We start from the raw sequence: 27,915 nt of genomic DNA on the forward strand, positions 1-27,915 counted from the left end.
AAATCCAGGCTGTGGGCGTTCTTCATTTTATCGACTCATGTTTTCTTCTCCTCTTCTCTCTCTTCCGCAGCTCGGCGTCCGTTTCCTCACGCACCAGAAAAGACGGGATCGGGGCGTCCGGCGAAGACCATCGGGCGCGGTGGCGGCGGGTGGCTCCTTCGCCTTCTTCTCCGCGCCCCCGAGCTCACGACGAGGTCCTGCTTCTGCCTCCGTTGAGAACGTCTTGTTTCTGTCTTGTTTTCCTCCTCACAACGGGAGAAACCCTAGATAGAAGTTCCTGGTGCGTGTTTTGAACGGGACTTTGGATCTGCCCCACCGGTGGAAACCTTAGGGAATAGATTGACTGAGATCCGAGGAAGGCCCTTGGGTTGAAGGAGGCTTCCTCGGATTGGTGGAGCTGCTTCGTTCTTATTGGGCCTGCATGCCCTTTGGAGCTGTGAAAATTGATGCCTCCCGAACCACTACCCTGGGATCGCAAGGAGTACGCCTTCAAGGACCACAAGAAGAACGAGAGAGGGGATGCCCTAGGCGGCGGCGGCGGCGGCGGGGGCTCCTCGTCTGCTTCTCGGTGGAGGGATCCCTACCACGGTCCCCGTGACTTGCCCCGTGCCTCCCCTCGCCGACCCCTCTCAGGTAATTTGCAACCCTGTTTCGTGGCAGATCTGGGACATCTGGGCCAAATCTTGTGTTTTCTCTGTGTTTTACTTGCTTTCCTCCCGTTTCCGTCCTAATTAGTAAGGAATTTTTCTTATAAAGGTCATTACCGGCAGGGCGGAAGTTTCCATCAGGTCCACCCGGAAGATTCCAGTGGTCATGGATGCACACCATCACGGTCTGATAGGTTTTGGTTCGAAGAAGATGGCTTTAGGCCGTTGTCCGTTAGATATGGCGGTGGCTGCCGTAGCAGCAGCGGTGGCAGCAGCAGGGATAGCCGGGGATCTTTCCGACGATCCCCATATTGGGATTCTGGTGACTCGAGGCAGCACCATCACGATCCCCATGCGACCGCCCAGCGGCCAGTCGCTGCTCCGATCTCATGCACATCCCAGACCTCCCAGAAAGAACAAAATGATAAGAACGGTGGTGTCGATGACAGCTTGGACACAGGCCACAGATTTGATCATCGGGACAATTCGTTAGTTTCTATACCCTGGAAAAAGTGGAGCCGTCCTGGTAGTCTGGTGTCGGCAAAGACTGGCAGATCCGAGCTGGGGGAAGCTGGCCTTGAGACAGGGTTGCCCTTGGGAAAGGAAACTCCGATGCAGTCTCCAGTAATTTCCTCTCTCCCTTCTGATGAAGGTGTTTCAAAGAAGAAGCCTCGACTTGGATGGGGCCAGGGGTTGGCTAAGTATGAGAAGCAAAAGGTAGAGGGATCTACGGAAACTTCTGTTGGTGGTGGCAAGGGAGCCTCCAGTGACAATGGCCAACAAGTTACAGGCATCTCCGGATGTCTGTCACCCACAACTTCACAGTCTGCTACTTGCAGTTCATCACCAGGTGAGCCATGATGGTTGTTGCTTTATTTTTTGTTGTGCTTGTTCTTCATGCATTGATATGAGTCTGTTACAGGGTTTCTGCAATTGTCTTAGACACATGGGAACCCCATGTATTTTGGCAATGGGGCTCTCAACTATTTTCAGTTCTTTTAGGAAGAGTGCATCTCATATAGACTCATTAACCCTCAATTGTCACATTTTCTAGGGACAGCTAATAGCCCTTATTCAGCAGTATTCTGTAGTTTCAGGACGTCAAAACTCCCGTCAATTATTCATGTGTTTCTGTTATTGTTTAATACTTCATTATATAAACATCAGGGACATCATTGTCATCATCATTAATCTTTACTTTCATGTTTCCGTTTATGTTGCTTTCATGTTTCTGTTTCGTGTTAGCTGATTCAGTCGTTCCTTTCATGGTATAACTCATTTTGGTCAGTGGGACTTTTATTGGGAGAACTCTGATGATTAACCTAAGTTTTACACAGAATTTTCTAGACTTCAAGCCAGAGTAATTAGTTTTAACTCAGATATATGCATGGTTTGGATTTAACATTTTACAGCAGGTACTGAAGATAAGCCTTGCAGCAGGACTGTGAATGATGATAATGGGATGAGTCAAAACAGTGATTTACCTGGATCCACGCTTCGATCTTTCTGTGAGGAAGTTTCAATTGATTTGGACCATTTAGAGGCCAGTTTTATTAGTTCCCTCTATTCTCTGCTTGCTGATTTGTTTCAGTCTGAGGATGCCTTCTCTGGTGATTCCACTTTCACGAAGCATTCTGCTCTGAACAAACTATTGAAATTGAAAGGGGATATATCAAATGGATTGGAAAAGATAGAATGCGAAATTGATTTGTTAGAAAAAGAGCTTAAGTCACTGGATTGTGATGCTAAAGCTTGTTCTTATCAAACTTCCTTCAATTTAGCTAATGACTCTGCTGCAGAAGCTTGCATACAGCCGTTGGTTGGTGTACCAAATGAATCTAATCATTTGAAGGATCAAAATGTAGATTTGACTCAAATGGCTTATGTACAGCATGTGCCTTGTAACAGTCTCGTTGAACATGGCACAATAGTTGAAGACAACAATGTTATTCATCTAGAAACATCATCATCTAAGATTGGTTTTGGCATTGAGAAACTGTCTGAAAGCCACTCATCAATTGAGGATGAAAGACTGAAGTCTAGTGAAGTACAGCAGACTGTCGACTCAGATGATGGGGGAAGGCTAATGGTTGCATCTGAAGATGGGAACAGAGATTATGTAGATAGAGGCAGTGTTAGTGCTTGTATAAGCTCTGATGAGACTCTGCGAGGAAATATACACTCTAATTTAATAACTTCAATTATGGATTTTAACAAGAATGCTTCAGAACATGCCTGGAAGTTACTTGGCACATCACTTCCAACAAATCCGCTGCAGTCAGATATTTGGGGATTGGTTAACCTCACAGCATGCAGGCAGAATGACTCGACAATCAAAGAAAAGCTCAGTATTCGTAAGTGCCAGGTAAAATTTAAAGAACGGGTTCTTACTCTTAAATTCAAGGCACTGCATCACTTATGGAAGGAGGACTTGCGCCTTCTTTATATAAGGAAACTTCGTACAAAGTCAACCAAACGTTTTGAACTTAGTAACCGTTCGTCTCAAAATGGTTCTCAAAAGCAACGGTCTTCGATCCGGTCTCGGTTTGCATTGCCCGGTGAGTCCTAAGTCTGTCCTCTTTCTCTAGTATTTTTCTTTTCTTTTCTCATTGATGTTTGAAGATAATGTTTGTCCATAATGTTATAGTCTTCCCTTTGTAGCTTGAATCATGCCTATATGCATTATGGCTCTGTGGTAGTTTGATGCACTTAAAATTATCCAGAAAATCACTAAGCACTTATGACGGAACAGCCCTGTTCTGCAGGTTATCCTTTTTTTTGCACATAATTGATCATGTTACTCTATAATAGTTTCCCAGTATCTTATTAGGCATTATATGGTTGGTGAAGCTCACCAGCTAAGGTACATTGGCTTATAAATTTTATGTCACTATTTTCCATTTGACAATGCTTGATGTTTTGTTGCTATTACGGTGATAATAAGTTTTAGCATCCAGAGGTCATGGATTATTATCAGAACATGATTAGGGTTGTCAGAGATGTTTCTAAAGTCTGCAATCGCCATTTAGATGATCTTTGATAAAACTATCTTTGTTTAAAAGGTGTATGATACATTTCGCCTTTGGTTTGTGAACTAAGTAAGTTTTTTCTTAAAAAAAAAATCTGCTACTTGATGTGTCATTTGTTTGTACGAATTACCTCTAGCAGTCATATCATTTTTCTAGGTTGAAGAGACTTCATAGAATATATTGCATTGTCACTCTCTCTCCCTTTTGTTTTGCGGGTACACTAAACTGCTGATTCTAACAGTGCGTTCTGAAGCAGCAAAAAACCTTTGTATAGCTGTTTAATAATTCCCTTCAGATTATCTCATATGATGTGGAGGTACTGGGACCATGTTAACTGATATTACATATTACTTCTAAGACTATTCAAGCAAACCTCTCATTAAGTCATTAAAATTCATTTTATGAGCAATCCTAAACATATTGTGGCCTGTGAGGCAGAGGTATGCTTCCAAAATGGCGATTGCTTATATACCTTTATGGGTCAGGTTGGTGTTTGATGTGGTCTATGATCAAACCATCTTTGTGGCCTGTAGGCTTTTTGGAGTGTTGATAAGCCAGAAGGAAGTTTTTTTTTTTTGTTGTTGCATGCAGTGATCTACTGTTCTTTGGTAACTTTATTTCTAGATTGCATCTTTTAATGATGTATCCCATCATTCCATTTCTTGGAAATGTTTAGTATTTCTAGATGTGTGTGTGTGTGTATATATATATATATATATATATATATATAATATTTATTAATTAGAATATATATCCCTGCAAAACTCGAAAGACGTACAAATATGTCATTATATCTAATATTTATTAATTGTCTTCTAATATAATAACCTTGAAGCTCAACAGACATTAGTACCTGCCAAATTGGATGGCCCCTTTGCAGGCTTTAACAAGCTCTCCTGTAATGGAAAACAAAGAACATGATGAAAGGGAAAAAGAAAAAGAAAAAAGGTAGAATAATAAAGAGAAACAATTGCTGAGAAGTTAAGGATGTGTTAGATTTTTAAAAATTGAATGTTCTTTAGATTCAAATTAGCTATTGTTGACCATGATGAATATTGTATAACATGAGTTTGTTGGATGGATGCTAATGGAAATTGGAGAATCTAATGTTAGGATTCCAGTTAGGAGAGTCATAATTGAGAGGGATATTCATGTAAAACCTACCTAAGCCGACCCCTATTAAAGAGGTGAAGAGACCGGCTAGGGTTAGGAGGTTGTTTCTTAGAGAAGAATTAGGAGTTGTAAAGGAATAGAAGTCTTGAGTAGTAGTCCTATTAGGAGTTGGTTAGAAGTAGGAGTCTTGAGTAGGAGTTCTATTAGGAGTTAGGGTTTAGAAGTCCTATAAATAGCCATATATTTCTCATCTTTTCATAAGCAATAGATAAATCTTTTATGCAGTCTTTGAGCAGCAACTTGGATGGAGGAACCCTTATAGAGTTCCAAGGACGCTGATCCCCTAAAGAGATCAATCCCAAGTTTAGAATCTGCAAGGGTTCTAACACTTGGTATTAGAACAACATTCTTGGCGTTTCGCTGCCCTTCCATAGCCATCCATCAGCCCTCCACAATCGCCCAAAGTAATTCCCACAATTGCTTAAAAGATCGTCGCCAAATTCTGCCGTCATCTCCACCATCGCAGATCATCCTTTGATCTCCCCGTGAATTGCAACAGGTTCTGGTTTCCTACCTTACTGCTGCTGCAATTTAGTTATCCTTATTCGAAAATCCAAAAAAAAATTATTCCTATATTGCTGCATAAACTTTTCATTGCAAAGTTTTTATCTCTACGACGAAAGATACATTGCATAATTCGAGCCGCATAGCACAGATTGTTTGATCTTGCTACTACGTTTTTTCTATCCAAACCTCTACCAAATTTTAATGACAGCTTTGACACTTCCTAACAGCAGATTTTCCTTTTGTTTTGTCAAAAAATTCTCAATATAAACCATTGATCTTTTACGTCTAATCTGCTATACTTGAAAATCTGCACTGTAAAATTTCAGCCGCATAGCACAGTTTGTTTGATCTTGCTACTATGTTTTTTCTATCCAAATATCTATGAAATTTTTATGATAGCTTTGACACTTCCTAACAGTGGATTTCCCTTTGGTTTCGTCGAAAAATTCTTAATATAAACCACTGATCTTTTACGTCCAATCTGCTACATTTGAAAATCTGTGATGCTGAAAATTTCAGTCGCATGTTGTTGCCTTAACCCATCTATTTGTAATCTTTTTTGAATGAAGTTTCTTATACACTTCATAGATCATCTTGGCTTCCATCTAAGATTGATCTATTAAGGAATTCATCTCTAAAAACGATTTTGTGTTGCTGCAAATTTTCGTCGCAAACCGTTAAAATTTTTCGATGAGAATTCTGCCACCACAACATGCACCAATTTCCTTGCTGTTATACTATCGAAATTTTCTTGATTAAATTGGACATTCTTGCTGTCATATAAATTGAGATTTTGCTGTCAATTCCCTCCTCAAATTTCTCAAGTTTTTGGTAGAAATTTCATCGAGAAATCGTTGTTTCTTTGACGACAATTATGCTCTTACAAGACAACATATACCTGCAACAACTTACATTGATTTCTATCAAACCTTTGCTGCCATCTACCACAGATCTAAAACTTTTATCCACAGCCCTAAAACTCCACTAAACCACACCCTTAAACTGCACCCAAAACAACCACAAAACAAGCCTAAACCGCAGCCTATATCCACCGATCCACCAATCCTTTCGACCATCACTTCTCTCAACCTATACATGCCTTTAACCCGGCAACGAAAGAGAGATCTTAACATCACATATTTGGAGGCATATACTATGACATCTGAGGAGGCAATCAATACTAAATTTGAAGTCTTCGAGGCGCGAATGGAGGATAAGATTCGGACGCTCTTTACCGAACTCAGATTGGGCCGACCACTAAGCCCGAAGAAATCACATCAAGGAGAGAGCTTTGCCCAATCGCACCAAGCCCGAAGAGATGACTTTCAATGGAGGGGAGGCTCTATAACCGACCCCAACTATCCACGCATGATGGTGGACTTCCCTAGATGGGAAGGAGACCCGATTGGTTGGATCTTGCGCGCGGAGCGATATTTTCGATACCACAAAACCACGGACGTATCTATGGTGAAAATTGCGACTATACATCTTGAAGGGGATGCCATATAATGGTTTGACTGGTTTGAACACACTCATGGAATCTTCTCATGGTGACAATTCAAAGAAGGATTGCTGATCCGCTTCGGACCAACTGATTACGAGAACATTGACGGACAACTAGTAAAGATTCGACAAACCTCCATTATTCAGGAGTACCAAACCAGGTTTGAAAGGTTATCTAATCAAACTCGTGATTGGTCTAAAAAACAACTATTGGGGACCTTCATTGAGGGCTTGAAGTCGGAGATCCGGGGAGAAGTTAATGCACGACAACCGTACACGTTTACGGCAGCCATCTCTTTCGCACGACATCAAGAGGAGCGATTGAACCATGAAGCTCGGAGGACTAGGGTCGCTCCTCGACTAGCAATACTGAAGCCCTCAACCCCCCTTACTATCGACCGAGTTCCTGCACTAAAGAGGTTGACAAGGGGAGCTTCGGGAGCGATATGCGAAGGGGTTATGTTGGCATTGCGACGAGCCGTTGAGCCGTGAGCATCGCTGTAGTAAAAGGAGACTTCTTATGATTGAACCAGTAGAAGAAGAGGTCATTGAACATCCAGAAGAGAGCCTTGAACATGAAGAAGGTGCAGAAGAAGAGCCAAAACCGACCAAAGTTACGGTATATGCACTAGCCGGCTACTCAAACCCGCAAACGATGAAAGTCGGAGGCCTTCTCAAACAACAACCGATCACTGTTCTCATCGACACGGTGTCGCAGCCTTAACTAGAATTGCTAAGGCGTGAGGCACCCTTGCGGCAAAGACGCGAACTTAGCTTGCGTTGCCTAAGTCGCGCTTCGCCCTTGCGATATTGCTCCGCAAAGATCAGCCCACTTGCAACCTCTCGCAGGTCCCAAAGGACCTGTAAAAGAGAAAATTGATTAGTTTGAAAGAACGAGTGACGGACAAGTCCCGACGTTTCGCGAAAAGAGGGGAAGCTTTACAAGCAATTTAGCGAACACCTTGCGTGCACAAGAAAAAAGAGGGAGAGGGGGAAAACAAGGACTTTAGAGGGTTGAACGAACAATTGCAAATCCACAAACAGCTGCTCACCGGGTGCCGGGCGTGACAACAAGTTCCCGTCAAGGTAATGTGCGAACTTGCGAAAGGTTGTTAAACGCCCGACACTATACCGAAGCCCCATCCAGCCTTGTGCCACCCGGGGGGTTCAAAGGGGCTGAGATGGCTGACGTTTTGGTGAGCGGAGGCGGGCTATAGAAAACAGCCCGCGGCACACGAAAACAGAGTTGTTTTAGGGCTGTTTTGCTAGGTTCGGTGAGCGGTCGCTTTGTAACGCTGCAACTTGTTCGTGTGTACATGTAGATGAGAGCCCGCGGCACACTTACATTTTTACAAGCAAAATGACTTGAAACCAAGGCAAAACAGGCTGCCAAGTAGTTGTACATGTAGATGAGAGCGACGAACGGTTCGTTGAACGGAGTTGTTGCGGGTGCGCGACGACCGTTCGTGACATTCTCGCCCACTTGAACTGTTGACGCCCTCGTCGACGCTTGTTTGTAGTTGTTGATGATTGCTTCTTCATGTCGTAGGGCGTCTTCAAGCTCCCAACTTGCTTCAGTTCGGGGAAGCTTTCGCCACTTCACCAAGTACTCTGTTTGCTCAGCTCCATTGGGTAGCTTTATTTTGCGGTCCGCCAGAATGGCTTCAACTCGCTTCTCGTAGGAGACTGTGATGGGAGGTAGCTGAGTTGGAACACTTCGGGAAGCATCTTGCGGATCCGAGTGGTAGGCTTTTAGGTTGTTGGCGTGAAGAACGTTGTGAATTTTGAACCACGTCGGCAGCTGCAACTTGTAAGAGACGTTGCCTACCCTGTTGATAATTGGGAAGGGCCCTTCGTACTTGCGCACCGATCCTTTGTGGACTTTGTTCCTAAAGAATTTGAGTGATGCTGGTTGGAGCTTTACCAACACCAAATCGCCAACCTTGAACTCTTGCGGTCGCCTTCCCAAGTCTGCTCACTTCTTCATCCTTTTTGCCGCCTTCTCCAAGTAAGCCCGCGCAATATCTGCATTTTGGTGCCACTCCTTTGCGAAGTGGTGGGCTGACGGACTACTCCCAGTATACCCAATTGCCATGGTGTGAGGAGTTGTCGGTTGTTGTCCGGTAATGATCTCGAAGGGGCTCTTGTTGGATACAGAGCTCCGCTACAAGTTGTAGGAGAATTGGGCAATGTCCAACAGCTTCACCTAATCTCGTTGGTTGGCACTCACGTAGTGCCGGAGATATTGCTCCAGGAGCGAGTTTATCCTCTCAGTTTGGCCATCTGTCTGGGAGTGGAGACTTATGGAGAAGTATAATTTGGATCCCAACAGTTTGAATAACTCGGTCTAGAATCGTCCCAGGAACCGAGCATCCCGATCACTGATGATATTGTGCGGGACTCCCCAATACTTCACCACATCCTTCATCATCAGCTTGGCCGCCTCCTCTGCTGAACAGTGTAGGGGAGCAGCAATGAAAGTTGTATACTTTGAAAATCGATCGATTGCCACGAGTATCGATTCGAGTCTCCCTACTAGTGGCAAGCTCGATATGAAGTCTAAGGAAATGCTCTCGCACGACCTTTCTGGTACGGGCAACGACTCCAAAAGTTCCACCGGCTTCCGCCGCTCCGCCTTGTCTTGTTGGCAAGTGAGGCATGTTCGAACATATTCCTCCACATAAGTCCCCATCTTCGGCCAATAGAAGGCCCTCTCCACAAGAGCCAACGTTCGATGAATACCTGGGTGTCTAGCCTAAAGGGAATCGTGACACTCTCTTAAGAGTTCACGCCTCAAATTGTCCACTCGAGGAACATAAACCCGATTCCCTTTTGTGTACACGAGTCCCTCCTGGACCCAAAATCGTCGTGCCTTGCTTTCTTTGATGAGCTGCATTAGGAGAACTGCCTGGGGATCACCATACAGTCCATCCTTGATCCTGGAAAGGAAGTTGGAGTGCAATTGACTTGCTTGGCCTCCGCCCTCCAATTGTACGACATTCACGCGCTCCACTTTCCGACTCAATGCATCGGCCACGATATTTGCCTTCCCAGGCTTATTCTCCATTGCCATATCAAATTCAGCCAAGAAGTCCTGCCACCGTGCTTGTTTTGGGGAAAGTTTCTTCTGTGTTTGGAAATAGCTCAAAGCGATGTTGTCTATCCTCAGCACAAATCGCGATCCGAGAAGGTAGTGTCGCCAAACTCGTAGACAGTGGATCAACGCTGTCATCTCCTTCTCGTGCACTAGATATCGCTGCTCGGTCTCGTTGAGCTTGCGGCTCTCGTAGGCCACCGGATGACCTTCTTGCATGAGTACTCCCCCAATAGCGAAGTCCGAAGCATCTGTATGGACTTCAAAAGGCTCCCCATAGTCTGGCAATTTAAGCACTGGTTCTTCCATAACAGCAGCCTTCAGATCTTGGAATGCTATTTCACATGTGTCCGACCACTTCCAAGGCTGCTCCTTCAGTAACTCCGTCAGTGGAGTTGCACGCTTCGAGTACCCCGCTATGAAGCGTCGATAGTAGTTGACGGAACCAAGGAAGGATCTCAACTCTGGCACCTTTTTTGGAGTTCGTCATTCCGCAACCGCTTGCACTTTTGATTTATCCATGCGAATGGAACCATCACCGATTCGATGCCCCAAGAATAAGATCTTCGTTTGGGCGAAGTAGCATTTCTCCTTTTTTACGAACAAAGTGTTCTCCCTGAGAACCTTAAAAATTGTCCGAAGGTACTGAACATGCTCCTCGAGCGTTTGGCTGTATACGACGATATCGTCTAAGTAGACGACCACGAACTTGTCCAAATACTCCTTGAATAGTTGGTTCATGAGAGTGCAGGACGTGGCCTGAGCGTTGGTTAAGCCGAAAGGCATCATCAAGAACTCAAACGCTCCATACCTGGTCACACAGGTAGTCTTCGGTTCGTCGCCTTCAGTAATGCGCACATGCCAATACCCCGACCGAAGGTCGAGTTTCGAGAAATACTTGGCTTTGCCCAACTGGTCGAACAAGTCCGCGATGAGCGGGATGGGATACTTGTTCTTCACTGTCACTTTGTTAAGGGCTCGGTAATCGACGCATAGTCGGAGGCTGCCATCTTGTTTCTTCTGGAAGAGAACTAGAGCTCCGAAAGGTGCTTTAGAGCTACGGATGAGACCACCGCTTAGCAGTTCACCTAACTGCTTTCTGAGTTCTGCCAACTCTGGCGGGGACATGCGGTAGGGTGGTCTCGCTGGAGGTTTCACTCCTGTCTCCAGCTCGATGCTGTGATCCACGCCTCTGCGTGGTGGAAGAGTCTTTGGCAACTTAGGTGGCATGACGTCATTGAACTCTTTCAGGACGTTCACCACCACAGCAGGTTCTTGAATGACCTTCTCGTCAAGTGGCTCTAGCTTCATAGTAGCCACGAATGTTAATTCACCTTTTCGCACCCCTTTATTCAGTTGTAGTGTCGATATGTATTGGGGCTCCTTGGTTCCTCTCCGAGACACAAGAACCACGCAGGGGTCGTCACCTCGCATCATACACTGGGAGTTCAAGAACGGCATTGGCACCAACTTTGTCGCGTGCAAGAACTCCATTCCAAGAATCACTTGGAAGTCATCCAGTGGCACTACCATCATGTTGGTGTTCCCGCTCCATGTCCCGATTTTGATGGGAACTCCCTTTGCCAACCCGGAGATTCGCCTGGCCTCCGAGTTCACCGCCTTCATTCGGCTTGGGCTCTTCTCCAAGATCAACCCAAGTTGCTTTGCTTCTCGATCGGCTATGAAGTTGTGGGTAGCGCCCGTGTCCACCATTGCACGGGTCGTTTGGCCATTTAGTTTGATGTCCACATACATCAGCTCTCTACTTCCTGCTTTTTGTAGCTTTGTCTTCATGTTCTCCCCCACTTGACCTCGTATGGCGTTCAAAAAACGCATTGCTCCCATCCGAGGTCCTTGCGACTCCTCGTCGTCGCTGCTGGATTCAGAACTGCTCGAACTAAGAGCAACAACTTTGCCCTTATCCGATCGGGGGGCCAACAACAACAACAAGCAAAATGACTCAAAACCAAGGCAAAACAGGCTGCCAAATAGCTGTACATGTAGATGAGAGCGACGAACGGTTCGTTGAACGGAGTTGTTGCGGGTGCGCGATGACCGTTCGTGACAACGGGCAGTACTAATAACTTCCTAAATAGTAAGGTTGCTGTCCGAATGGCTTTACCTATCGAGAATTGCAGCATGTTTGACGTTAAGGTCGCCTACGGATGGATTTTGAAGTATGATCGTAGGCGCTCGCGAGTGAAACTATTGCTGTAGGACCAAGAGATAATTGCATATTTCTTCCTCCTCCCTCTTGATGATTATGAGGCCATGCTCAGAATTAAATGGTTGACGACATTAGGTGATGTTTCTTGGAATTTTATGCAACTAATTATGAAATTTTACAGTAAGGAGAAACAGGTGATATTGCACGGGAAACGTGGGGGCGACGTAACGACAATTTGCACACAACAAATGGAGAAGGTTTTGCATAAAGCATGCAACGGTTTTTTGGTACAACTTGAGTAGCAATCTAAGGGAGAGCTAATAGAATTTGAAGATCCAAACCTACTTCCTTTGCTTGCTGAATTTTCAGATATATTTGACGAATCGCACAACCTACCTCTTATCCGTCAGCATGATCATTATATAACGATTCTTCTAGGAGTTATTCGGCCAAGTTGCAGCCTCTACTCTTCATCGGTGCTACTTGTACACAAGGATGAAACATGGCGAATATGCGTTGATTATCGAGCTCTCAATGGCATAACCATCAATGATAAATACCCTATTCCAGTAGTAGATGAATTGCTAGATGAAAGGGAGCACAAATCTTCACAAAGCCTTCGATCCGGGTATCATCAAATACGAGTGTGTGAAAAAGACATATCGAAAATCGCCTTTCGAACACACAATGACCACTACGAATTTTTACTTTCTTCAACAAAAGATGGAATATCTTGGGCATATCATATCAGAGAAAGGTGTGATGGTGGACCCCTCCTATATAGAAGCAATGTAGAACTGGTCGACCCTGAGAAACATAAAATTGCTACATGACTTTCTGGGTTTAACAGGCTACTACCGCAAGTTTGTGAAAAACTATGGAAAGATCAGTGCACCACTTCCTTACTTAAAAAAGGTCTTTCAATGCTCAGACAAGGCCTCCGCTGCCTTCGACAAACTTAAGGCAGCTATGACGATGACGTCGGTGCTAGCACTACCAGATTTCAGCCGACCCTTCATTATTGAGGCCGACGCTTCTGGAGTCGGAATTTGAGCTATTCTCATGCAAGATGGTCGACCACTCGCATACACTAGCAAGGCATTGTCTCCCTCCCATCAAAATATGTCAACATGTGATAAGGAGATGCTCATCATTGTGCAAGCAGCAACGAGGTGGAGACCCTACTTGATCGGTCGATGATTTCATATTAAAATTGACTATAAAAGTCTCAAGTACTTTTTGGAGCAAAAGATATCATCTCCTGAGCAGCAAAAATGGGTAATAAAACTTCTTAGATTTGATTATAAAATAACTTACAAAAAGGGGAAAGAGAATGTTGTTGCAGATGCGCTTTCGCAACTACCTGAGCAAGCTGAATTTTCGATCGTTTCACTTCCGACCAGTGACTTCCTTGAGGATATTAAGATGGAATGACAGGAAGATTCGGAGACCAGTAAGATCATAAAAAAATTGGAGGAAGCACCAAGCTCTGTGGCTCATTACAATTGGGACTCAAAAGAATTACACTATAAGGGACGCATTGTACTTGTGACATTCTACTTGCATCTTCACGAGCAGATTTTGGACAAAGTTATTCCATATGCAGGGTACTAAATTGAAAAGGAGTATGGCATATCACCCACAAACCGACGACCAGACGAAAATTGTAAATAGGTGCTTGGAGACAGCCCAAAGCCACCCAGCAAATATGACCATCCAAGGAGAGCTCCAGACCCAGCCAAGTGCCATTATCGATCGACGGATCGTGATTCGACGACGACGACCCACTACTGAAGTGCTAATACAGTAGGTGAACCTACCAACAAAAGATACCACTTGGGAGAATTATGACGACTTGAAGATCAAATTCTCAGAATTCATGAATTGTCAGCCTCAAGGAGAAGACTGATTTGAAGAGAGCGGGTCTGTTAGGACTCCAGCTAGGAGAGTCCTAATTGAGAGGGACATTCATGTAAAATCTACCTAAGCCGACCCCTATTAAAGAGGTGAAGAGGTCGACTAAGGTTAGGAGGTTGTTTCTTAGAGAAGAATTAGGAGTTGTAAAGGAATAAGAGTCTTAGTAGGAGTCCTATTAGAAGTTGGTTAGAAGTAGGAGTCTTGAGTAGGTGTCATATTAGGAGTTAGGGTTTAGAAGCCCTATAAATAGCCATGTATTCATCCTCTTTTCATAAGCAATAAATAAATCTTTTCTGCAGCCTTTGAGCAGCAACTTGGAGGGAGGAACCCCTATAGAGTTCCAAGGAGGCCTATCCCCTAAAGGGATCAACCTCAAGTTTAGAATCTGTAAGGGTTCTAACATCTAACTATTTAGTAAAGTGGTTTTTCGGGTTAAAGGATATGGTCGAGGCTGAATCTATGTTCTGATGACCTTGTGTGGTATTGTGACAGTTATTCAAGCTCTCTTTTTTGGACTTGATCTTGTAAAACAATAACTAGATGCAAATTGTAATGGCTGATCAGCTGCCCTTCGTTTACACTCGTAAGAGTAAGAATCAGAGGTCATGAATAGGTCCTAACTGGGAGGTGTTGCACACGTCCAAAATGGATGCATATACATTTTCAGTGTACCTTCCTGTGGTGATTGCGATAGATAAGAGGAATGGTGGGCTGACTTTGGAGTGAAGATATCAATGGTTGCTTCTCTTATTTCTATTAAGAGAGTCCTGGTTGGACTTAAATATATCAACAAATTGTTTATGTTGCTTAATCATATTTAATACGCTGCATGCTAATTAGATAATTGGACTAGTTTAGAAACTAGCTGGAAGAAGATAGTTCCTTTACTTTTAGATTAGAATAAAACTTCATGTTTATTATATCCATAAAAGGGGAGCTTTTCTTCTTGTAATACAGATTGTTTTGTACGTAAATGGGTCTTAGTATTCTCTATGTGATTCTGCATCTTTGTTTTGCTATTTTTTTCCTCACCACTGTTGGAACATTTCTTTTAAAATCTTTTTGTTATATTTGTTACTTCTTGTTTTCTCTTTCTCCCTTGTTTGTATCAGAGCTGTAATGACTAGGGCATACTTCATTCCGTTCACTACAGATGCTCTTTTGTGTCATTTTTTCCTCTTTGGTGTATGCAATCTTTGGTGTGCCATTTTATTAGTTTGAAGGACATTTAGTTAATGGACTTTGATATTGACTCACAACTATCCATAGCTATTGCTGTGAATTGAACCATTTGATCAGTTTGCTCTGATGACAAAGAATGAATTTCTGGATGGCTTTGTTGGAAGCTTAGAGCTTTTTTGCTTGCTTTATTGTAATATGCATGCGGATAAACTGCAAATCTGTTATACTTATTAGCTGTAATGGATGAATGGACGTGAAGTTAAGTGTTGGTTGAAGGTAGAATGCAGTATCTTATGATTATTGAGTATGAACAGTAGAAACACAAGTTCTAATCAATTTGGCAACTTCTGCTGGTAACATTTCATTATTGTTTTCAAGGTAGTTTGAACAAGTTTGAACAAGCTTTTATGATGCACTTTTCAAAACGTGTGTTGATTGTGTATATTTATTTATTTTTATATGAGCTTTTGGAATTTTTTGGATATTTTGTCATCTAAGAGCTCACATGATTGTTCTTGCAAATCTTTTTCTTCTTTGTTATTCGTCTGATTGTTGTCATCTGAAAATTTCATAATACTTGCAGCAGGTAATTTAACTCTGGTTCCTACAACTGAAATAGTGGACTTTACTGGTAAATTACTGTCAGATTCACTGATAAAGCTTTATAGAAATAACTTGAAGATGCCAGCATTAATATTAGATGACAAGGAAAAGACATACAGCAGGTTTGTTACACAAAATGGATTAATAGAAGATCCTCTTATTTTTGAGAAGGAAAGAGCAACGATAAACCCATGGTCACAGGATGAAAAAGTAGTTTTCATGGAGATGCTTGCAAAGTATGGTAAAGATTTTGCTAGGATTTCTTTGTCTCTGAACCACAAAACAACGGCAGACTGCATTGAATTTTATTATAAGAACCATAAATCAGAGAGTTTCAAAGAAGTGAAGAAATGCTTGGATCTCAGAAAGCAGCAGCAGTGCTTACGAGCCAACACCTACCTTGTAGCATCAGGAAACAAGTGGAATCATGAAATAAGTTGTGTTTCTCCTGATAGGTTGGCTTCAGCTCCGATTGCAGTAGCACATGGTCATGGTACTGCAAGGAGTGAAAAGAATATCGGAAGTGTTGTTTATGGGACCTACAATGATGTGAAAGTGCCTTACTTAGAAGGGGCGAACAGTGTTAATATTTCAGGTGAAGAAAGGGAATCTGTAGCTGCTGATGTGTTAGCAGGCATTCGTGGTGCTCTGTTCTCAGAGGCAATGAGCTCATGTGATACCAGCTCCATTGATCCTTCTGAGAAGATGAACTGCATTACAGCAGACCGACTGCTGACACCAGAAATTACTCAAAACCTAGATGAGGATGACTGCTCCGATGAGGGTAGTGGAGAACTGGACTCAGCTGATTGGACAGATGATGAGAAATCTATATTTGTCCAGGCTTTGAGCATGTATGGCAAAGATTTCACCAGGATCTCAAGCTGTATGAGAAGATCAAGGGAGCAATGCAAGATCTTCTTCAGTAAGGCTCGAAAGTGCCTTGGTCTTGATGTCATTCTCCAAGGCACTGTCAATGCGGGGATGCCATTGAGTGACACAAATGGTGGAAGGAGTGACACAGATGACGCCTGTGTTGCTGAGATGAATTCTGCTATCTGCAGTACCCAATCTTGTTCAAAAATGGGTGTGGACGCCTCCCAGTCTGTAGCTAACATTAGCTATGAAGGGATTGCTCATGTTGCAAGCACCCATTTCCATGTTGAAACTGATAGATCAAATAAAGAGGATGAGGATGTATCGGCAGGACCAGATCTGGATGGTGGGGGAGAAAAGGTCGACACCAAGTATGTATCTACAATTCATGATGATGAGCTAGTAGGGGAGGCAGATAATCTTCAATCTGATGCATGTCCAAAGGAAAGCATTGTTGATGCACTGGGAGGTACTAAAGCTGCACAACTTTGTAAGGTTACAGATTCAGCTGATACAGAAACAAAAGTTGGGAGAATTGCTAATATTATTTCTCCAACTAAATCGGTTGTTACAATCCGAAAAACTGACCCTGTTGCTATAGCATGTATGGATGGACAGTCAAAACAATTAACCGCTAGCATTGTTCACAAAACAGGTACCGATGGAAGTTATCCTGCTGATGGCTTGAAGGAAGTAGATTCAAAAGCATCACCAACCACTGAGGTCGGGTTATCAAATAAAAAATCGATAAACAATAACTTCACAGCAATTGGCAATGGCTCTCTTAACACTGTACCAGATTCTAATGCAAGTGGGGCTCCCTTGCTCTCAGGAAACAAGGTTAATGTTTGTCATCGTCTGACCTTTGGCCCCAACTATCAGCAGCAGATGCAACTGGATCTACTCCCATGTGTACCTAAGAAACACCAGACTGTCTTGTTAAAGCAGGAGGATGTCCATTCTATACCACTGAATTCATTCTTGCCAGATCCATCTTCCGTTTGTTTTGGGGGCCCAATTGATGTGTCATCCGAAACTACTTTGAACTTTGAGGAGCATGGGAGTAAGTGGCACCAGAACATGGTAAAAAGAGATATATACCAGCAGTATATAACCAGAAACCTGCCAGTGAACCAAGTCGACCATAACATGCATATTCTGAGAGGTTATCCACTGCAGGCATTGAATCAGGAGGTCAAGAGAGAAACTGACCTTCCAGCAGGTGAGAAGCGAAGTCTGCTTGAAACTGAATCCAAGAGATGTGGAGTGTCTCAGTCGAATCAGTTTTTCATGTCAGACATGCACTGGAATAAAAGTGATCCTTCGCATTCTAGGTCTAGTATGTCATGTCCATCGAGGAGCGAAAATCATTCGGAAGCTGAGCTTAGAACTTGTGTCAAGAATGCTTGCTCTGAGATTGAGGAACACCGAACTGGCGATGTGAAGCTGTTTGGTAAAATTCTTAGTCACACATGTTCTTTGCAGAAATCCGGCACTTCCTCCCATGAAAGCAATGTACCTTCATCACCGAAGTTGGACGGTTGTTCAACTGCAAATTCTTCCTGTATTGTTAAAGATGGTAATCGACTTGTCTCTGATGTTGGTAATGGCCAAGTAGGCCTGGAGGATCCTCCTGCAAGAACTTATGGCTTCTGGGATGGGAAGAGAGTACAGAATGGGAATCCATCATTGCCAGATACAACAGCTATGTTGGCAAAGTACCAAGGATCGCTCGCAGGCGTCTCATTTTATTCCACCAAAGATGCTATTCCAATTCGGAATGGGGTTGTAACAGACTATCCACAGTCTTGTATGCAGCAGTTGTCGTCAGACGGAAAGCGGATAGAGAACATCCCTGAGCTGCAGAAGAGGAATGCGATTGGGATTGTTTCAGGGTTTCAACAGCAAGGTAGGGTAACTCCTCTGGGTGCCAACATGATGGGGGGAGGAGGGATCTTGGTCGGTGGTGGAGGGGTCTCAGACCCTGTTGCGGCCCTTAAGATGCATTATGCCGCTAGGGCCAGCGTAGGTAGCACTGATATGATGGAGTCATGGCGGGGAGACATGGGAGGCAGGTAGCACGAGACGGGGCTTTTGATTAAATAGAAGGATGGACGGTAGGGGATGATTGCCGGGGGGGGGGTTCTAGAATCAGGGTGGCCATATAGGTTGGTGGTTGATAGATGCAGTTTCCACGTCTGTTTGTATCATATTTACCTTTTGTAATTTGAATGAAAACAACAGGGAGGGGGGAGTGGATTTGATGTTCCGTCCATAATCTCTTGGGCTTGGTTGATCTCCTTCTTTCCTCCCTGGACGGGATGGGGTTTTGAATGAGATGGGTCTGTTCTGTTCCATCATCTTTTGTTGCCCACGTCCCGATGCAACATCGGTTGCACCCTGGATTGGGTTTAAATATTATTAGCCTTTTTTTAGCCCAAAGAAAAAAAAAAAGAAGTCTCGAATCAGTCAGATTTATTTTCCTTCATGCGCTGATGTTATATGCGATTCCAGTTGATAGAGTAGGGCGATGTGATCTACGAGCGAGGATGAGCGACTGCTTGCCATTCCTACTCTTCGGCGCAGCTTCATATAGAGTTCCAGGTAATGCTTTCTCTCGTGATATTTTCTTACGACTATGCTCTCATTTTGTTTTTGTTCTTAATGAATAAGCGACGTGTTATGGTACCCTCAAATGGAATGAGGTGCGTTTCATTCTGTGTTTTGATAACACGTTCTTATATAAGTTTTGATTACACGTTTCCTGTCTTCCTACTATTAACTATTTTTAGTGTTTTATGTTTGTTGCATTGTAAATCTAAATCTGATTGCAAAAAAGAAAAAAAAGTCAATGATACTGAAGCTATGTTATGTGAAGTGCAGTGCCTATGACGCAATACTTCCGAATGTCAAATGATGCTTTTTAGACGGTCCTGAGTATATGTACCCCTAAGTTTAAGTTATCATCACCATGCAAATGACTCCCGTATCCCAGCTGTAGGAGTCGTTTGTCTGTAACAAAGGAGATAGATCCATAAACTTCGCTACCAAAAAATCTTGGTGACTCCTGAAGGATCAGGATAGCATCATCTCCATGCTGGCTGCTTAAAGCCTGAAAGCTGTTGGTAGAGGAGAAATCAAGTAGAATAATTCTTGCGTCTAATGAATACCAACTCGGAGAAAACATATAAACCACACCAGCATAGAATCGACAAAACTACATTAACAGTATACAAACATAACTCACACCAATAAATCAAATCAATCTTTTGTCCTCAAATTTCTAAAGGTTTGCAAATGTACCCAGTTAATCTGCTACAATCAGCATCCTCAAATTTCTCACGCTAAACCCCTGTAAAAAGAGAGCATATTTGAAGCCGCCGAGCAACTCTGTAGCTTAGTTAAAGCTAATAGAAAATAATGAAAAATGTGGACCCAAAACATGATGGCCTTCGGAACTACTAGTAAGATAAAACCATGATGACAACATTACCAAGTTCTTCTTTTGCAAGGTGTAGACAGTAGGAAAATATTTCCACGATGTCTTTTTAACTTCAATGTATACATCAACAGAAGTCGAAGGACTTGACTTCCACTGCAGAACTAAAATCAAATTGTGGATGCTAAGTTTCGTATACACAAAGCAAACCTCCACGGTATTATTTCTGATCTTTAAAGTGAATAAAATAAATAAATAACACAATGAAGGTGTTCCTTGTGAGTAAAAGCACTTTCTTGTGGATACAATGAAGGGGTTCTTGAGGATACCTGACTGGTGATAATAATAAAATGATGATAACAAGGAACTCAGTGGATTTTAACCCTACGAATGAGAAGAGTGATTTCACCATAAAGCTGAGCATCTGAACCCAATATAAACCGAAAAGTTCGTGGCAACCACGATTTTTTTTTACAAAGGTTTCTTCTCTTCCTATTTTGTTGACTTAAACCACAGGCTTTCTAAGAAGTGTACAACCCCAACACTATCCAAGTTTGATCTTGTAATGTTGACGAGTCATTTTGTCTATCAAATTCTTAATCTTTCTTCTTTCAATTTTTGAACATTAGCATAATATCATCAAAGAATTAATAATCAAGCAACCTATTTTGGCTTACATGGTTTCCTTAAATGAGTTCATGAGATGCTAAACAAATATAAGACAACAACATGATGCAGAAATCCACAAACAAGCACAATATAACTGCAATTTGTGTCCTGCTATACTAAATAAATCTTAAACAGTATACCAAAACAGTAAAGAAACAGAACTTGATTACCCATTCTGATGTCTAAAATTTGTCATTTTTTGGTTTACTTGATATGATGGATGACAAAAAGGGCATGCATAAGATACAAAAAAAGGGGAATAATGCTTAATGAAAAAACTCTGAAAAAAAGAGATCAGTTTGCTTACTAAGCATCAGTCTCTCTGTTTTTGCTTGTATCCTGACAGCTCCTGTTTCTTCTACCTACGCCATGGTTACTCCTTGCTGCATTGTTAGCTGAGGCTTTGGACATTTCTTGAGTCACCACTGAGCCCACCACCATGTCTTTGCCAGTGGAAAGGCAAGATTTTGCAGTCTCAATCTTTCCGGGCGAAGAACTTACACGCTTATTACTGCTGCAACAGATGTTGGTAGCATCGCCACATTTATTCCCAGTTAAGGTGTCGATCGATGCACTGTCGATCAGCTCCATATTCCCAAATTTTTCTTCATCACCATAATTGGCTTTAGCTTCAGCTGCATCATGCAGACTCTTATCGGCTGCTATGCCATCGACATCGTCATGTTCTGAGCATCCATCCTTTTCGGCTAGAGAAACACGACCTCGATCAAGATTACATAGATCAACATCAGGTTCATCCATTGAACCGTTCATTTCAGCTAAGAGAGAATTATTCTGAATGAGATCGCACAAGTCAGAATCCAATCCTCCCTTCCCCAGTCCATAAGCCCGAGACAGATCAACCCACACGGATTCCATTGAATTAACTTGATGTCGCGTCACGTAATCTCTGAGCTCGATTCGAAGCCTATGTAACGGCTGACAAGGGGAACAGATGGGATCTTTGATATAGAAGCAAATAAAGCGAAGGTTTCGAGATCATTGGGGAAAGCGACATCGAACCTGGGCATGGCATTCCAACGCGAGGCGGAAGAAAGCGGCGGAAACAAAGTGCTTCCCTGTGGACTCCGCCAACCTTATCTGCGCGAGCCAGTACGTCGACGACTCGAGCTGGTCGAGCTTGCACTTGCTGCAATTCAGGGCACTGAGGTACGGCGTGCCTGCCACGGTGGGCTTGGTCGAAGACGTTGGTGTGCCGACCGCCTCTTGGTGTTCATCTTTTCTGCTGGTTTTGGTGACTGCTGCTGTCTTTGTTTCTTGAATACAGACTGCGCGTATCTTTCTAGTACCAGTTGGTAGTTGTGGTGGTGGTGGTGGCGCTGCTGCGAGAACTTTCCGGGGCTTGGCGGTGAGGTGAGGCTTCTCGACGGGAACATTCGTGCTCCTCGCGACGCCAAAAGCACGCTTCGGCCTGAAAAGATCGCACGAGCAATCGATCGCATAAACTGTGGCAGGGAGCGAAGGAGTGTTCGCGAGACTAGGGTTACTTGCCTGGGTTGAGCGGCGGTGACGAACTGCCATGGGGGTTTCTTGGGAGCCTTGACCCCGTCGCCATTCTTTACTTCGGAAGACTTTGCGCCCGTTCTGCGCTTCCCTGAAACAGCAACCGGATCAGCACAAATGCCGTGTGAGTTGAATTGGGCACTACGGAGGTAGAGAAGAGGGTAGAAAGATGCGATTACCAGGGAAGACGGCGGGCTGAGCGTCCATGGCGAGTGAGGGGAGATGGGTGGGAGAGCGGGAGTCGAGGACGGGGAGAGATGAAAATGGTAAAAAGGGCGGGAGATTTGAATTCTTTTGAATCAGGGAAATGCTACTCCGAGATGGCGCTTCTTGACCCCCAAAAGTTTCCCCAACAAATCACACCCTAAGAAGGATTCATCGAGCCGAGAAGCCATCGCAATGTGCTAAGCAAGGGGTATTCAGAAAAGAAGTATTCTAATGATTCATTTCATTTTCTCGTCTCAATTATAAAAATACAAAAGATAAAAAATAAAATTGCATATAAAAATGGAATTTATAAATTTAATAACCTTATATTTAAAATTTTGTTAGTTAGGTTTCATTATCCTATTAGTTGAAATTTCAATTGGCATTCATGTCATTAGAAATTAACTAATTATAATTACGTTGTTTTATTCTTTAAATTTGTAAGTTTGTATTAACCATAATAAAAATAACTAATCTGTATTCCAAAAATGTATGACACCTATTAAAATTCATAAAGATAAATATGTTAATTTAAATGTTGACTATCATCCAAGTCCTCTCAAGAGAATCGATGTATCATGCTAAATTGATTAATTCATCTTGTTATAAAGATGTCAGTTGACTTAATTCGTAAAAACATTTTTAATCATATAGTAAGATTTTGAGATCAAATTTCATCTTTATAATTTATCCTTCACATAAAAAGAATTATCTTTTGTTTCCTAACTAAATGATTAGGGTATTGATGTGTTATAAATTAAGAACCTTCTCATAGCTGATAACGTCGTATCCAAATCTCCTTTTTGCATTGCAGTAGCCGCCATCCTCTGTTTCTCTTACCTTCCTTTCAATAGCCGCCATCAATATCTTCGGTGTCGGTTGCTATACATGTCATGATGATAAGAAACAGCCATACGAAGTTATCAGCATCAAATGTGAAAGAGAGCTGGCATCAACAATGTGGAAGGCCTAATCAAGTCAATGTCTTCGTCACCATCAGCCTCACCATCTGTAGTTATATAAAATGTATGTTAGGAACTAACAGTAAATAAGATAGTATCAAAACAGTAAACCTAATCCACAAGATAACAATACAGGATATAGAGTACCATGCCCCGAAGATATTAACTAGCTTAGTAGATCACTAAAAGGTCCTGATATCAAATTCTTGATAAAAACTTTTGACTCATTGCATGATCTGAACTTAAATCATGTCATCATCACTTATTCTTTATTATATACATATATATATATATATATATATATATATATATATATATATTGCATATTTATAAACAAAAAAGGTACAATCCTTCCGCCAAATTACGACATGATGAAGCCCAATAAAACTTCATTACAATAACAAACCTAACTTTCCATGTCAAATGGAAAGGAAGGATGTTGATAGCTCAACCAAGTTCAGGAAAGCTAAGTGAATTGGTTTCAAGTGAAAGGAAGTTAAACCATCTGAATCGAGAGAGTAGGATATTATTGGTTAGATTACCTTGGATGTAAAACAACAGCCTTGAAGTGGATTCCATACATCAATAGCTAACTAGCAGTCAAATGAACAGCAATTCCACTATATTGAACATCATGCTCTCAAGTATCAAGGATCGATTATGACCATCACAAGTCCAGACCCAACCAAAGAGGGGGTAGGTTAGCTGAAGCATCAGTCTCTGATATAGACAAAGACAGAGAATAAACCAAATAAAATTCTAATCATGTGTTTGCTACCAAAGTTTACAGAGAGATGCAACATGAAGAATACGAATATAGGGAAAAAGGAGACAAAATGTATAAGGAGATGTCAGAAGTTCAAGAGCAACCCCATTATAGGAAACATACAAGAAAGAAGTGTCATTAAATGCATCGAGTGGGTGCTATCTGTCAAATACAGAAGGATTATTCCTCCAAAACCAGAAAGAAAAAAAAAATTCCAGTCTAGCAAAAAGAAGTTCATTTGTGACTTCACCTGATGGTTGATTAAGCCTCACAAAGTTGACACAGGTCCACAGTATCATTAAAAAGCCAAAAAGAGAGAGTGACACTAGAGATGAGCCAGAAGGTCTAAAGCAGGTTTAGCATGACAACTGACATCTCTTTAGAGCTATGATAAACATGGCCCTTGAGACCAATATATTATGCTCATCTCTTTTCGTTTCACTATGAAGAAAATTTATCAAATATTTGCTAGAACCAAATCGAGGCTTTTGTTGGTATGTGAAAGGATGGTAAATCAGGTGAGAAGTATTCAGCTCCAACAAAGATATAATAGAGCTGGTAACATCAAATCGTCTCATAACTAGAAGAATTGCAAGGAAAAAGTATGAAGCTGTCACAGAATAAACAAAGGCAATCCATGCATATTTAAATTAAAAAATCTCATAAAAATACAGTAATAAACATCAGAAAAACAGGCTATTTCATGAACATAATAGAAAAAGACTAAACTAGCCTCTGGAAACACACATGCATGTTGATGTTGAAATATTGGAACTGTGGAGCGGGCATATACAGCAAGAAAACTGAAAAAATTACAAGATCATAGCATGAGAAAAACCTGGTGCTCCGATTCACTTCATCGTAGGGTTGAATCTACTAAGTTGTGAGTTTCCAAGACATTTCACCATGCCATGCAAGATGACTTAATACTTCTCATGCACAAACACCTGAAATAACAATATAAAGATCGAATTGCTTTATGAAAAATTCAACACTGCTTTAGAAATATAACACTGATTCCGTCTCAAAGGCTGTTCAAATGGTAAGTTAAAAAGCCAACAATTGCAGTTTTCTGAAGTATTGGGGCAGATGAGTCAAACTAACCTGTGAGAACTTTTGGTTTGGTCAGATCTACAGTAACTTTTGGTTTGGTCAGATCGCAAAGGAACAATCTTCCAATAGCACCAAGTCTTTCCCTTTAATTATGAGTCTTAAATCTAACAATATCATGTTCTCAATCATCATTTACCATGTTATAAGCCTTAATTATATCTACTTATTTTTTTAGAATATATAATTAGTTAACCATTGAAAATTCTATCATGTTTCAGTCTCTATTCAACCAACTTCGGCTTTGGCCAATACAACCAATATCGGATGAGTGAATTGAACAAAGACTACAACTCTATAATGCGTAGTAGGATCGAAGAAAGAGACTAACCGAGTATGTTATTTCAAGCATTTCATCAAACAGGTAGCGGCTGCGCCGGCAAGCTCCCGCATTCATACCAGACCTCGAAATCATTCTCCACCTCATTAGCAGCATCCTCCTCTCCCAATCTCCTCGATCCGCACATCAGAAACTCAAACAAGAACTCCCTTTTCCGCCACCATTAAAGGCCTAACGAACCGAGAAATTCCCTTGGTATCCTCCGAGGAGATACACCCCTCGTCACCCTGTAGCAGATCGGTGGCCACGCATCAATTTCATCCCGCAATCTGCACCTCGCCAAGGTGGTGATCATCTCGGCGTGGAGGGCGAGGTCGTGCCGGTACCACGGCTCCCGGCGGTCGGTGCCGAAGGCTTTCACGGTTAGGCGCCACTAATTTCGGCGCTGAAGCTCCGCCAGGACGGCCAGGTGGTCGGCCTTCATGAGGCGGGCAAGGTCAGAAGAGACGATGCTGGGCTCATTGCCGGAGGCTGCGTCGCGCTTCAGGGCCTTTACGGCGAGGATGGCCTCCGTGCTGAGGGTCCGGTTGCCGCGGGGGCCGCAGGTGAGAGCCGGCGAGAGGCCGCGTGGACCTATGGCTCGGGTGGAGAAGTGGCAGTTGAGGGCAGTCGTCGGCTAGGCGCGTGGTTGAGAAGGATGGCGACACCATGGGATGTCGACTGTTCCGCCGGCTTTCTTTATCGTGGGGTTTGGGGCTCGTGAAGTATGTATATCGAACGGCGATGCATAAGAGTGTGAAAGGAGATCGACCGGTGCGGACTGTTTGATTTAATCATACTTATAGCCCAAACAGGCCAAAATATCTTATCATTATATATCATTAAAGATAATATGTTGTATAAATAGCGAAGAAAGAAATTGTTAACGTCCTAATTTGGCTGATGTGTCCTGGATATGTATGCGTAAGATTATTGCTTCCGAGATAACGTCAGGCTCTGAGTTACCACGTATACAAATACCAAGGTTTCTAACTCAATCCTTTGACGCTCGAATTAATAACTCGAGATATATATGTGTGAAAACGAATGATAAAAAAATAATATAATTTTTATTATGTTGAAGATGAGCTTTTATACATGATCGTAAATGAGCTAAATATTTTATAAAATATAATGTTTGGAGGTAACCTCTAACTACCTCCAATAGCATACATGTGGAGGATGGGCTCTGTCTTCTCATTTTATCATAAACATCACGTGACGATCACGTATCAAATAATAATTAGCTAATTATGTACTCCTTATCATTGAGTTGGGAGAAAATGTGGGATAATTTTTATATTTCGATGAGGTGCTTTGCCATGGTTGCATTTTAAGTCTCGTAGTTCCTCTTTACTTGGTTCACGACTAGATGTGAGTCGTTGAACACTATCAAGCTCTGGACTTGAAGCTCCTAAGCGAGTCGAAGATCCAGGAGAAGTGCCTCATTTTCGGTTTCATTATTGAAGATTTTAAACTTGAATCGAAGAGCTTGCTCATATATTTATTTATTTGGGCTCTTTAGACGAATCTAGCACTGCCTTTATTTGAGGTGGTGGAACCGTCAATGAAGCATCCATGCGGGTGAAGTGTGCTTGTCAACCTCAAGCTAAGGAGTTAGTTCCGAGACAATGTTTGTCAATGCTTCGGCTTTTATAATAGTTCTCGGATGTGGATGCATCCATATGTGAATATGTGACTGTTTCCCCCCCTTAAGTGAAAGTACTATGAGCTAGAGGCAAAGCCTTATTACTTGAGCATTTATTGTGAGAGTTGGCAAGCGGACGTTCCTATAATATCGAGCCCTTCTAGCACCGAAAATATTGAGAAAAGAAGTCGTTGACACATAATCAACTCAATGTGATCTTGACTCGTATACGTAGGATTGTCTAAGATGCCTCCGATATGAAAAAATCGAGTTCTTAAGGTACCACATGACACTCAAATTAGTAACATGAGATATACGAGTGTGGATGTAAGTGGGAAAAAAGGTGATCCAATTTTCATTATGTTGAAAATGAGCTTTCATATCTTGTCGTAAATGAGTTAATTATTACGTAGAAAGGCAACTTCTAACCGCCTCCCCTTGGTCTCTTATCCATGTAGGTAACAAGTGGGAGAAGCGGGTGGTGGTAGTGGCAACTCATAATTATTTACTTTGGACCCTTGCATATGTGGGTAGACGGGTAGAGGATGACCTCATTCTTCTCCTTTCATCCTG

General features: G+C 42.4%; 2 protein-coding genes across 8 annotated transcripts; one reads left to right on the forward strand and one right to left on the reverse strand.

The window, feature by feature from the left end:
- The first annotated feature begins 36 nt into the window (after nt 1–36).
- LOC103989714 (uncharacterized) lies at nt 37–19,186 on the forward strand. Of its 5 annotated transcripts, none has more exons than XM_009408656.3 (4): nt 37–633; nt 757–1,497; nt 2,060–3,205; nt 15,803–19,186. In XM_009408656.3, exons 1-4 carry the CDS (start codon nt 447–449, stop codon nt 18,775–18,777), a joined length of 5,049 nt encoding a protein of 1,682 aa, XP_009406931.2. In that variant the 5' UTR covers nt 37–446; the 3' UTR covers nt 18,778–19,186. The 5 variants fall into 5 exon arrangements, with proteins under 5 accessions (XP_009406931.2, XP_009406932.2, XP_018683202.2 ...); XM_009408657.3 differs by having other exon boundaries at nt 15,806–19,186; XM_018827657.2 differs by having other exon boundaries at nt 2,063–3,205.
- A 700-nt stretch (nt 19,187–19,886) lies between these two features.
- Nucleotides 19,887–26,424, reverse strand: LOC135641200 (uncharacterized). Of its 3 annotated transcripts, none has more exons than XM_065156391.1 (8): nt 25,707–26,424; nt 25,104–25,212; nt 23,378–23,546; nt 22,510–22,734; nt 22,319–22,421; nt 21,830–22,238; nt 21,114–21,745; nt 19,887–20,050 (listed from the first exon to the last, which is right to left on the reverse strand). In XM_065156391.1, coding segments are annotated over exons 4-8 (1,173 nt in total). In that variant the 5' UTR covers nt 22,538–22,734; nt 23,378–23,546; nt 25,104–25,212; nt 25,707–26,424; the 3' UTR covers nt 19,887–20,049. The 3 variants fall into 3 exon arrangements, with proteins under 3 accessions (XP_065012463.1, XP_065012462.1, XP_065012464.1); XM_065156390.1 differs by having other exon boundaries at nt 23,303–23,546; XM_065156392.1 differs by lacking the exons at nt 25,104–25,212; nt 25,707–26,424 and adding an exon at nt 24,042–24,186 and having other exon boundaries at nt 22,510–23,546.
- Nucleotides 26,425–27,915: the final 1,491 nt, after the last annotated feature.

Source organism: Musa acuminata, chromosome BXJ3-6 (genome assembly GCF_036884655.1).
Source record: "Musa acuminata AAA Group cultivar baxijiao chromosome BXJ3-6, Cavendish_Baxijiao_AAA, whole genome shotgun sequence".
In the NCBI taxonomy this organism is placed as follows: domain Eukaryota; kingdom Viridiplantae; phylum Streptophyta; class Magnoliopsida; order Zingiberales; family Musaceae; genus Musa; species Musa acuminata.